At 41.1% G+C, this 13,578-nt stretch overlaps 1 protein-coding gene across 4 annotated transcripts in view; it reads left to right on the forward strand.

Moving 5' to 3' along the window:
- Nucleotides 1–13,157, forward strand: part of LOC133623030 (max dimerization protein 1-like) — a 40,456-nt gene extending 27,299 nt beyond the window's left edge. For all 4 annotated transcript variants that reach the window (XM_061985943.2, XM_061985944.2, XM_072914243.1 and 1 more), the window contains 4 exons: nucleotides 1,985–2,014; nucleotides 5,831–5,945; nucleotides 8,460–8,619; nucleotides 12,619–13,157. In XM_061985943.2, coding sequence (XP_061841927.1) covers nucleotides 1,985–2,014; nucleotides 5,831–5,945; nucleotides 8,460–8,619; nucleotides 12,619–12,815 — 502 coding nt within the window. In that variant the 3' untranslated portion in view covers nucleotides 12,816–13,157. The remainder of the gene's footprint in view (nucleotides 1–1,984; nucleotides 2,015–5,830; nucleotides 5,946–8,459; nucleotides 8,620–12,618) is intronic.
- The last annotated feature ends 421 nt before the right edge of the window (nucleotides 13,158–13,578 follow it).

Below are 13,578 nucleotides of genomic sequence, written 5' to 3' on the forward strand. Positions count from 1 at the left end.
GTGTCAGTTCAAGTTGGAACCCCCTGAGACGAGTGAATCGAAGTTAATTTTGGACATAGAGTTGAGGGATCATGTCAGGGTCAGGTTGACATAGTGGTGTGCTTAGGAATGCAGACGGATCTTCTTTCCTGAAACATCACCACTGAACCTTTTTTTACACAGACCAAAGAATTTCGCTCCAAAAAAATATACTGACCCAATTTACCTGCTTCATTTATATCAGTCTATGTTCATTTTGAAGTCCCAACCGAAAAGAAACCTCCGCTTTCTCAAATGCACGTGGAATGGATAACCTGGCAACATCAAGGGGCATAGTCCTGTCCAATGTTTTTGGTTACTCTTACAATGTTTATCTACAACCCAACTCTTCAGGTGTGCAAGTGTGGTGCTTAAAAAGAACATGTTTCCACTGCATAAAGAATACTACTGTAAAACTAGTCTTTTGTTAATTTTCCTGAAATCTCTGTACAACCCACTCTGTCCGACCATACCCACCCACACATATTGTTCTCTCTCTCTTTAAAGGGGAACATTATCACCAGACCTATGTAAGCGTCAATATATACCTTGATGTTGCAGAAAAAAGACCATATATTTTTTTAACCGATTTCCGAACTCTAAATGGGTGAATTTTGGCGAATTAAACGTTTGCCTTTCTAATATTCGCTCGTCACAACGTGACGTCACATCGGGAAGCAATCCGCCATTTTCTCAAACACCGAGTCAAATCAGCTCTGTTATTTTCCGTTTTTTCGACTGTTTTCCGTACCTTGGAGACTTCATGCCTCGTCGGTGTGTTGTCGGAGGGTGTAACAACACGAACAGGGACGGATTCAAGTTGCACCAGTGGCCCAAAGATGCGAAAGTGGCAAGAAATTGGACGTTTGTTCCGCACACTTTACCGACGAAAGCTATGCTACGACAGAGATGGCAAGAATGTGTGGATATCCTGCGACACTCAAAGCAGATGCATTTCCAACGATAAAGTCAAAGAAATCTGCCGCCAGACCCCCATTGAATCTGCCGGAGTGTGTGAGCAATTCAGGGACAAAGGACCTCGGTAGCATGGCAAGGAATGGCGGCAGTTGGTTCCCGCAGACGAGCGAGCTAAACCCCCTGGATGTCTTGGCTCACACCGTCCCTTATGCCACCGAAGATGATCAAGAGAAGAATATCGACCCTAGCATCCCTGGCCTGCTGACATCAACTCCAAAACTGGACAGATCAGCTTTCAGGAAAAGAGCGCGAATGAGGGTATGTCTACAGAATATATTAATTGATGAAAATTGGGCTGTCTGCACTCTCAAAGTGCATGTTGTTGCCAAATGTATTTCATATGCTGTAAACCTAGTTCATAGTTGTTAGTTTCCTTTAATGCCAAACAAACACATACCAGTCGTTGGTTAGAAGGCGATCGCCGAATTCGTCCTCGCTTTCTCCCGTGTCGCTGGCTGTCGTGTCGTTTTCGTCGGTTTCGCTTGCATACGGTTCAAACCGATATGGCTCAATAGCTTCAGTTTCTTCTTCAATTTCGTTTTCGCTACCTGCCTCCACACTACAACCATCCGTTTCAATACATGCGTAATCTGTTGAATCGCTTAAGCCGCTGAAATCCGAGTCTGAATCCGAGCTAATGTCGCTATAGCTTGCTGTTCTATGCGCCATGTTTGTTTGAGTTGGCTTCACTATGTGACGTCACAGGAAAATGGACGGGTGTATATAACGATGGTTAAAATCAGGCACTTTGAAGCTTTTTTTAGGGATATTGTGTGATGGGTAAAATTTTGAAAAAATCTTCGATAAATAAAATAAGCCACTGGGAACTGATTTTTAATGGTTTTAACCCTTCTGAAATTGTGATAAAGTTCCCATTTAACTCCCATTCCCCTGCAGTACATAGACTGCACCAAGGGGGTTATCTAGTTTATTTTCTCTTAGCAGATCTGTTATGTTCAGTTGCTAATGTTTTGCTTTATCTCCACAGGTCTACACACAATGAAATGGAAAAGAACAGGTATGTTAATAGCAATATAGGATAGGAAAGGATAGGGTAGACTCGATTTATCTCGCAACGGAGACATTATGTGGTTGCAGTGCAGGTGCAAAAAGTCCACAATAAAGTCAAAAAATACCCACATGAAAACAAGAGGGAAACATCAAGAAATATAAAATACATAAAAAAGCACAGCCACAGTACCCATCCCCAGATTTGTGCCTCGAGCCAATCCTGACAGCCAATACAGACAATTTCTCCATGCTCGGCTTGTGCTCTGCCATGCACGGTCAAGTGTGTGCCTTTCCAAATATTGTCCAATCAACTGAATTTACCACAGATGGACTCCAATTAAATGTAGGAATATCTCAAGAATGAGCAGTTGAAACACGATGCCCCTGAATTCACTTTTGAGCTTTATGGCCAAAGCTGTGAATAGGTACATGTGATTTCTTAGTTGATTTTTTTAATAGATTTGCACAAAATTATATTAAAAAAAACACTTTTTCACATTTTCATTGTGTAGAATTCTAAGGACAAAAATGTATTTATTCCATTTTGGAATAAAGCTTTGATACCAAAATGTGGAAAACGTGAAGCGCCTCTGAATACTTTCCGTATGCACTGTATTTATGACAACCACTGCAAGGGGTCAGAGGATAAAAGCAAAGACAGCAGCAGGATTATTTATTTACTGCCACCTTGCCATGCTGACCTAGTTGGTGTTTTAGCCAGTCTGGTGCTAATTAAAGACAAAACAATTTGGGTTGCGTCGTTGCTCCGTCATAAATCTATAACACTCACCTATTGACACACTGCCCCCAGAATAACCGCGTCCTGATACAGTCACTCCCCCCCAGTGTTTTCACATGAACATTTTTGATACAGCGTTTATATTGCACCATATTAAACCCCACAGGGTGGTTGGTGAGTGTATTTGATTAACCACAGCCAAACAGGCGTAGTTTATGTTCTGTGATACTAGACTGTTCTGGTACTGGCAGTAACACATACATAATGCCACCATTAAACCAGAAACGCATTTATCCTTCAGCTGCAGGAAAAAAAACGACACAATATATAAACCTTTTCCCAATAAACTCTACACTGCAAAAAGTCAGTGTTGAAAAACAAGAAGAAAAAACATACAAAAATTAGGGGTATTTTATTTGAACTAAGCAAAATTATTTGCCAATAGAACAAGAAAATTCAGCTTGTCAAGTCTTTCCAAAACAAATAAAATTAGCTAACCTCAATGAACCCAATAATACTTTAAAATAAGTATATTCTCACTAGAGATGCGCGGATAGGCAATTATTTCATCCGCAACCGCATCACAAAAGTCGTCAACCATCCGCCATCCACCCGATCTAACATTTAATCAAAACCGCACCCGCCCGCCATCCGCCACCCGCCCGTTGTTATATATCTAATATAGACGATGCAAGGCATTAGTGAGGTTATAAAGCTTTTGCCTGTTAAAGAAAGGAGACTGATCCAATGCAGCAGAGACATTCAATGTGTGCCACGCTGTCACGGCCCAGACGCACACCAGTGCGCAATCATCTGGGAGCCGCGCTGAGCGGACCTCCAAGCGCGTGGAGGTGCGATGTCCCTCGCACCCGCGGCGGCTCCACCCGGGCTCGCGCCCGAGGCTTCAGCGCGCACCGCGGCGGCCATCCTACTCGTCGCGGCCTAGCCCTCGCGGCTCTCGCTGCCGGCGACGGCTGGGTATGGGCCCGACGCTCCAGCGCCATCCATTTTCAGGGCAGGTGGGTTGTTACACACTCCTTAGCGGGTTCTGACTTCCATGGCCACCGTCCTGCTGTCTATATCAACCAACACCTTTTCTGGGGTCTGATGAGCGTCGGCATCGGGCGCCTTAACCCGGCGTTCGGTTCATCCCGCAGCGCCAGTTCTGCTTACCAAAAGTGGCCCACTCGGCTCACCAGGGTGAGCCCCACCCCTTTCGTGAGCGCACTGCGCGCGGAGTGACCCCTGTTACGCGCCCCCGGCAACGGGGGTGGCGGGCAGGTAAGCTGCTTACCTGCTGCGCGTGACCCGGCCGTGGCGAAGGCGGACGAGGCGGGGTGTCGTTGCGGTGGGTGCGGTGAGCGCGGTGGTGACCCTGGACGTGCGTCGGGCCTTTCTCGCGGATCACCTCAGCTACGGCTCCCGGTGGGGCCCTCTCGGGGGAAGGGGCCTCGGTCCCGGACCCCGGCGAGGCGTCCCTTCTCCGCTCCGTAAAAGTGTCCATCTCTTTTTTTTTTTTTCTTCTGTTGTGGCATATGCTGCAGGTGCCTGCTCGTTTTTCGTATGTGGGTAACATTTAACTATGTATATATATTTCCGAATTGGTTTAACTGCCACCCGCCTGAATCTATTTAAAATCGAATTTTTTTTAATTTCAACCGCCCGACCCGACCCGCGGATAAAATCTCTTTTTTTTTTATTTCAACCCCCAGACCGCGGACTCCGCGGTTGTGTCCGCAAACCGCGCATCTCTAATTCTCACTAATAACAAGTGCACTTTTCTTGATAGAAAAAAAAATTAGACCTTTTTGCTCAATATGTTAAAAAAAATTCTTAAATTAAGTAATGCTAGTGTCATTATCTTGACATAATGATATGCGCTCGGCATTACATTTCTTGAAACCAGCAAACTTATACTAAAAACTAGTTTATTGTTCTTAATGGAAAGGCAACAAGGCAACATCTTGTTACTCTCGGGGTCTCCTAGCCACTCAGGCAAATCATATTGTCTAAAAATGCATTTTTCCATCGATAACTTGACATCATCGCGCCAAGTGCGTGCTCTTTCAGTCAATTAGTGCGCATATATACAGCCCGGCCCCCGGCCAAATTTTTTTTTATTGTCATTTTGAAGAATTTATTTGAATGTGCATGAACTATTTCTGTTCAAAATTGTTTGAAATGTTAAATGTTTAAATATTAACTGTCAGTTTGCTGTACTGTGCCAACTGTACTACTATGAGTACGTATTTTCTATTATTTGAAAATAAAACTGCAAAGTACATTTGGCTGTCATCTGTTTTAGTTATGAGACACAATTGTGTCAAAGTCCTGATTTTTTATTTCACGCTTGAAATAAGAAATTATTACTTTAAAAAAGTAGTTTTATACTTGTGAGTGTTTATGACACAGCTTTGCAACAGTTGATATTCTAGTTTCAAGCATGTTTTACTCAATATAGGTCATCAAATCTCAGCAACAAGCTGTAATATCTTACTGAGATCATTTAGGACCAAAACACTTAAAACAAGTAAAACACTCTAACATAAAATCGGCTTAGTGAGAAGAATTATCTCATCAGACAGAAAATAAGCAAATATCACTCTTATTTAAGATATTTAATCTTACTTAGATTTCAGTTTTTGCAGTGTAGCAGCCCGACGTACACTCTCTCAGGCGCACACACACACTTTCGTGAGGCTGGAGACGGAGGTGTGTGTTGCATAACAGCAGGGTCAGTCTATCTCAAACACCCACCAGACCTTAGCAACTGCCAGAACTGTGAGCAGTGAGCAACACGGGCAGAAATGAGGTGCAAACATGTGTTTCATTTCAATCATCAGATAGTGCCTAAAACACAGCTTGGACCTACCAAAAAATACAACATTTGAATGAGTTGATTTTTGTCTCAGTCACTGTATTTCTTTGTTCTGAATGATATGGGTACATTTTCCGCACAATTTATACTGCTAACTGAAGGAAAATCGGTTTCAAAATCGCCAAATGGTTTATCTTAAAAGCCATGGCATGGTCCCAAAGAGCAGATCATGTATAATTCTTTGTTTTCCCCGTGTATACTTTCAGAAGGGCACATCTACGACTTTGTTTAGAACGACTGAAATCCTTGGTTCCTTTGGGCCCGGATGCCAACAGACACACCACGCTGAGCCTGCTGATGAAGGCCAAAGTTCACATCAAGGTGCGTGCATGGTCTTTTTTTACTCACACTGCTCACAATAATTTGTTGAAAGAGACTACAAACGTTTGAATACAAGTTAGTTTGGAATGATAATTCCTCATCTGCCATACTTGCCAACCCTCCCGAATTTTCCGGGAGACTCCCGAAATTCAACGCCTCTCCCGAAAATCTCCCGGGACAAATATTCTCCCGAAAATCTCCCGATTTTCAGGCGGAGCTGGAAGCCACGCCCCCTCCAGCTTCATGCGGACCTGAGTGAGGACAGCCTTTTTTCATGACGGGAGGACAACAGGGTGACAAGAACTAAATAATCCAGACTAGAGATAAATTGTATTATTATGTTTGTCTTAACTAAAAATAAATATATTTATTAAAAAAATAAATTAAAAAAAATAAATACCTTTTTACTATATTTTGCTAAAAATATCAAAATTAATTGTATTTTTATTTGTATTTTTTCGTGACTCCTTATTACATCCAGCCATAGAATTATACATTAAAATAAACATATTTGAAATAATTTATTTTAAATTATCATAATAATTCATTTAAAATGACCATATTTAATTATTAAAATAATTGCTTGTTTATCAACAACTTTAGCATTTTATTCATTACATTTTGAAGCTCTCAGAAGCCAAGTTATGTTATATTCCTTAAGATTTATTTATGCAAGTTTGAAGTATCAATTATCTAAACACGGTTTTGTTTGCATATTTTCAGAATATATATATATATATATATATATATATATATATATATATGTGTGTGTATATATGTATATATATATATATGTATGAATGAAATACTTGACTTGGTGAATTCTAGCTGTCAATATACTCCTCCCCTCTTAACCATGCCCCCACCCCCCACCTCCCGAAATCGGAGGTCTCAAGGTTGACAAATATGTCATCTGCCTTACATATTTACTATGGAGAGGACATCGGAATGGCAGTAGAATAGAATCCTTTTTTGTCATCAAACATGAGCTGCTTAAGCTTCGTGAATTTGTTACTGAATAGAATTGTAAGGGTGTAACAATTGATTGATCGATTTATATTCCTAAATTTCAATTATATCGATTTGTGCTCGGCAAGTTGGCCTTCCTGGAGATAGGTATCGATTAGAGATGTCCGATAATATTATATTATTATATATTATATTTTCGGCCCATAAATGCTTTAAAATGTAATATCGGAAATTATCGGTATCTGTTTCAAAGAGTAAAATGTATGACTTTTTAAAACGCCGCTGTACGGAGTGGTACACGGACGTAGGGAGAAGTACAGAGCGCCAATAAACCTTAAAGACACTGCCTTTGCGTGCCGGCCCAATCACATAATATCCACGGCTTTTCACACACACAAGTGAATGCGATCATACTTGGTCAACAGCCATACAGGTCACACTGAGGGTGGCCATATAAACAACTTTAACACTGTTACAAGTATGCGCCACACTGTGAACCCACACCAAACAAGAATGACAAACATATTTCAGGAGAACACCCGCACCGTAACACAACATAAACACAGCAGAACAAATACCCAGAACCCCTTGCAGCACTAACTCTTCCAGAACACTACAATATACACCCATCGCTACCCCCTACCTCAACCTCCTCATGCTCTCTCAGGGAGAGCATGTCCCAAAATTCCAAGCTGCTGTTTTGAGGCATGTTAAAAAAAAAATAATGCACTTTGTGACTTCAATAATAAATATGGCAGTGCCATGTTGGCATTTTTTTTCCCATAACTTGAGTTGATTTATTTTGGGAAAACCTTGTTACATTGTTTAATGCATCCAGCGGGGCATCACAACAAAATTAGGCATGATAATGTGTTAATTCCACGACTGTATATATCGGTATTGGTTGATATCGGAATCGGTAATTAAGAAATGGACAATATCGGAATATCGGCAAAAAAGCCATTATCGGACTTATCTCGTATCGATCCAACATTGATTTAATAGGCAAATATATCAGATGTTATCGATACTAAAATTGAAAAAAACATTGATTTAAGAACGTCAGCCTTTTATATGAAGTTTAATGCTTTTATTAATAAGGACTTGAAACATTAAGTTGCCCGTCTGTAGCGTCATCAAAACAAAAATGGCGTATTTTTGTTGAGCAAAGCGTCTCCGATGTCTCTTTTGATCCAGCCGCACTGCCGTGTTGACAATACCAGAAATACACTTCACTCCAAAAGCTGATGTCTCTCTCACAGAACACACACCTCTCCTGTCCTCGCCTTCCTAGTGCTCATCTAATCATCTAGTCAGGTCAAATTCACGGCCTCACAGACATACATTTTTAAACTATTGACAATGCGCATTCCATCAGGAGGCTTAAGAGCCGTGGGTTACTAACCCCTAGCCTAGCCACACACTACACTGTCGTACTGTGCCAAAGTGTCCTTATTTTCTCTATAATTTTTGATATCAGTAACAAAAGTTACCGCATTGCTCACTGCATTCAAATCCATTCCCTGGTTTTTGTTTGCCATGCAGAGGTTGGAGGAGAGCGACAGAAGAGCTCAGCACACCTTGGAACAGCTACAGAGAGAGCGGAGACATCTGAGGAGGCGTCTAGAGCAGCTGGGGGTGGAGAGAACCCGCATGGACAGCACAGGTTCCACCGTGTCCTCGGACAAATCCGACTCTGATCAAGGTCAGTCGTGCAAACCGTCTTGTTTTGCTGTTGTTTTTAAAGGAGCAAAATCTACACCCAACATTTTGTAATTATTCAAAAGTTACAAAGCGTATTATTGGGGAGGCGCCAGCGCCATTAGTCACCTTCTGAAGAGATGCTCCTTTTTTAAATTATTCAAATGAACAAAGGAAAAAAGCTGTGGGGGGATGGGACCGCAATTAATTTGTTTGCGCAGGCTCTCAATCACTGTTGTGTGGCATAACTATTTGAAATAAAACAGGAGTTGCATGTAGAGCGTGCGTCTATATAAGCGTGACTACACTTCCCCCGGTTCTACATAGGGGGAAGGCCCCCTCAAATCAAAATGTTTGAAGCTGAGAAAGTACATTTTAATATACCCACACTGCAAAAAGTCAGTGTTCAAGAACAAGAAAAAAAAATACAAAAATGAGGGGTATTTTAGTTGAACTCAGAAAAATTATCTGCCAATAGAACAAGAAAATGTGGCTTGTCAAGACTTTCCAAAACAAGTAAAATTAAAGCTGCAAGCAGCATTGGTCGGGCCCGCATATTTGGCAGGTGCTAGTCCTAAATGTCCCAATACTTTTGTCCAGTGATAGTCATAAGTGTCCCAATATTTTTGTCTACTTTTAGTCTGAAGTGTCCCAAGACTTTTGTCTAGTGTACCTACCTTGTCTGCATTGTGTGGGCACTTTGGTGCTTCCTGCTTTTAAGCAGCCATCTTAAAAAAACAGCAGCGCAGCAGCATCAGCGCAGCGGGTCTTTGAAGGGTCATAAAATCAAAACCGGAGCAGTTAGAAAAAAAGCGCTTCTGTCATTGTAATCACAAGGGTTCAATCTCTCTCCTGTGTTAGTTTGAAGGCGAAACGACAAACGCGCTCAGAGGAGATTGTTTTTGAAGGAAGGTGACCGGTTTTTACAAAAAAATTGTTTTGAAGGGGGAATAGCAAACTTCCTGTTGATTTTTGTTGGGGGTTGTCAATTTATGAAATGTAGGTCTAAGTGAGACCTACATAGAGGTTTTTGTTTCATGTCTCTCCGATCTTCCCAGTGGGAGTTACAGGCAGTTTTGTCATTTTTTTCTTCCGAGGAGCAGTTTTTTCTCCGTTTTATTCAAAAATTGCGGTAGAGCGCAATTTTTAAATTTGGGGTTAGGTTTTTTTATAAGATCACAATTTTTGCCAGTCCTGATGTGTGCGTTCAGTTTGGTGAGTTTTGAAGCATGTTAAGGGGGTCAAATTACAGCTCAAAGAGGCAAAAGTGACTGTTTTTAGTACTTTTTTGTCTTGAAGGGGGAACTTCCTGTTGATTTTTGCCCGAGGATGTACAATTATGAAAGGTAGGTGTAAGTCAGACCTACATAGAGGTTTTTGTTTCATGTCTCTCCGACCTTCCTAGTGGGAGTTACAGGCAGTCTAGTTTTTTTTTTCCTAGGGGGCGCTAGAGCGCAATTTTGAGTTTTGTGGTTCGGTTTTTTTTTTAAAAGGCAATTTTCGCAGGTCCTGATGTGTGGGTCAAATATGGTGAGTTTTGAAGCATGTTAAGTGGGTCAAATTACAGTTTAATGTGGCGGCGGAAGAATAAAGAATAATAAAACCTTACAAATACAATAGGTCCTTATGTCCCATTGCATAAGGACTCCCTTTGGGAGTCCTTATACAATGGGCCATGCGGGCCCTAATTAGCTAACCTCAATGAACCCAAACATACCTTAAAATAAGTACATTCTCACTACTAACAAGTGTACTTTTCTTGGTAGAAAAAAAAAGAGACCTCTTTGCTCAATATGTTGAAAAATATTCTTAAATGAAGTAAATGCTAGTGCCATTATCTTGACATAATGATATGCGCTCGGCATTACATTTCTTGAAACCAACAAACTTATACTAAAAACTAATTTATTGTTCTTAATGGAAAGGCAACAAGGCAACCGCTTGTTGCTCTCGGGGTCTCCTAGCCGCTCAGGCAAATCATATGCATTTTTCCATCGATAACATGACATCATCGCGCCAAGTGCGTGCTCTTTCAATTAATTAGTGCGCATATATACAGCCCGGCCCCCGGCCAACATTTTTTTAAATGTAATTTTGAGGAATTTATCTGAATGTGCATGAACTATCCATCCATCCATCCATTTTCTACCGCTTATTTCCTTCGGGGTCGCGAACTATTTCTGTTCAAAATTGTTTGAAATGTTAAATGTTTAAATATTAACTGTCAGTTTACTGTACTGTGCCAACTGTACTACTATATGAGTACGTATTTTCTATTGTTTCATTGAAAATAAAACAGCAAAGTCCATTTGGCTGTCATCTGTTTTAATTATGAGACACAATTGTGTCAAAGTCATGATTTTTTTTTTTTCTTGCTTGAAATAAGAAATGATTACTTTAAAAAAGTAGTTTTATACTTGTGAGTGTTGATGACACAGCTTTGCAACAGTTGATATTCTAGTTTCAAGCATTACTCAATATAGGTCATCAAATCTCAGCAAGAAGCTGTAATATCTTACTGAGATCATTTAGGACCAAAACACTTAAAACCAGTAAAACACTCTAACATAAAATCTGCTTAGTGAGAAGAATTATCTTATCAGACAGAAAATAAGCAAATATCACCCTTATTTGAGATATGTAATCTTACTTAGATTTCAGTTTTTGCAGTGTACAAAATATACATATAAATTGACAAAATAATCCACAATAGTGGCGAGATCCGCTGAAAAAGGGACATGCTACATCACTTGTATAATGTCGTCCCTCTTTTCTGTTCATCACCAGTGTCAGGCTCCGCGATTCCACCCACACCCACACACACACACACACACACACACACTAATCCCCTCAGCCCTCAGTAAAACTGCATTAAAGAATAAAAAGGAAACTAAAAGTTTGCTTTTATTTTCTCAATACATAATAATAATAATAATAATAATAATCAATCAATCAATCAATGTTTATTTATATAGCCCTAAATCACAAGTGTCTCAAAGGGCTGCACAAGCCACAACGACATCCTCGGTTCAGAGCCCACATAAGGGCAAGGAAAAACTCACCCCAGTGGGACGTCGATGTGAATGACTATGAGAAACCTTGGAGAGGACCGCATATGTGGGTAACCCCCCCCTCTAGGGAGACCGAATGCAATGGATGTCGAGTGGGTCTAACATAATATTGTGAGAGTACAGTCCATAGTGGATCTAACATAATAGTAAATAAGTAATAATAATAGATTTTATTTGTAAAAAGCACTTTACATTGAGTAAACAACCTCAAAGTGCTACAGTGTATTAAAAAATAAAAATAAAAAGATAATAAAAAATAAATAAAAATAAAAACTAGAACAGCCATATAGCTAAAATTAGTATGCATGTATCTAAAAAAAGGCTTTTTTAAAAAGAAGGGTTTTTGAGCCTTTTTTAAAAGCATCCACAGTCTGTGGTGCCCTCAGGTGGTCGGGGAGAGCGTCCATCAGCTGCTGTGACTGAGAGTTAATGACGTGAGGAAACATCCTGTTCGTGCATCCTGTGTGTATAAGGCATGGTCTAAGCCTAATTGGGGCTTAGACCATCGCCTGAAACCCAGAAGTGCCTGGATGTACCTCTAGGTCACGTGATTGCAACTCACTTTGGTATACCCCTATCGCTTATGCCCGATCAATTATTTGCATGTAGTAGTAGGAGTGATTTCTACAAATCATATTTTTAATGCTAAACTCTTAAATGGAGTAAATTCTTAAATGTATGTACTGTATTTGGGCTATAGAGCGCACCGATATTGAAGCCACATTTACCAAATGTTTGAAGAAATAAATATTTTTACATATATTACATATATTAGCCGCACTGGACCATAAGCCGCAGATATATACCGGTACAAAATATTTTGTAAATATTTATGATTGTTTCCAAAATAGGTTTCCAGTAGCGTAGTGTGCTTGGTGGTGCTGCTGACTGTGCAGATATGTGATCACTGACTTCCTCCATGTCTCCAACAGAGGACCTGGATGTGGACGTGGAGGGAACGGACTGCCTGCTGGGTGATTTGGAGTGGAGCACCAGCAGTGTGAGTGACTCAGGGGACGAGCGGGGCAGCCTGCGCAGCAGCTGCAGCGACGAGGGCTACGCCAGTGCCAGCCTGCTACGTCTGCAGGACACTCAGGAGGGCGCCAAGCAGCCGGCCTGCAGCCTATAAACATTACCTGGTCAGAATGTGCCGCTGTCACACACCCACATCACCACCTCACCTGTTAGGACTAAACACATCTGAGGCTTCTCATCCAGCAAAGCAACTGCAGAATTCTTGACACCATTTTTGAGAGGTCTGTGAGACCCCTGCCCACGATCAGCAGACAGTCTGCAGGTGTTCAGTCCAACATGACGGATGCATCTTTCTTTCCACCGGAGAATGTTGCCACACAATATCCCACTGCCTCTTTTCTAGCTCTCAAGAGCCTTGGGAAGCACTTATGAGATTTTACACACACACACACACACACACACACACACACACACACACACACACACACACACACACACACACTCCACCATGAGATTGTACAAACACACACACACACACACACACACACACACACACACACTCCACCATGAGATTTTACACACACGCACACACTCCACCATGAGATTTTACACATGCACACACACACACACACACACACACACACACACACACACACACACACACACACACACACACACACTCCACTATGTGATTTTACACACACACTCCACTATGAGATTTTACACACACACTCCATTATGAGATTTTACACACACACACACACTCTACCATGAAATTTTACATAAACACACCCCACCATTAGATTTTACACACACACACACACACACACACACACACACACACACACACACACACACACACACACTCCACCATGAGATTTTACACACACACACACACACTCCACCATGAGATTTTA

Source organism: Nerophis lumbriciformis, linkage group LG12, assembly GCF_033978685.3.
Source record: "Nerophis lumbriciformis linkage group LG12, RoL_Nlum_v2.1, whole genome shotgun sequence".
Taxonomy (NCBI): Eukaryota; Metazoa; Chordata; class Actinopteri; order Syngnathiformes; family Syngnathidae; genus Nerophis; species Nerophis lumbriciformis.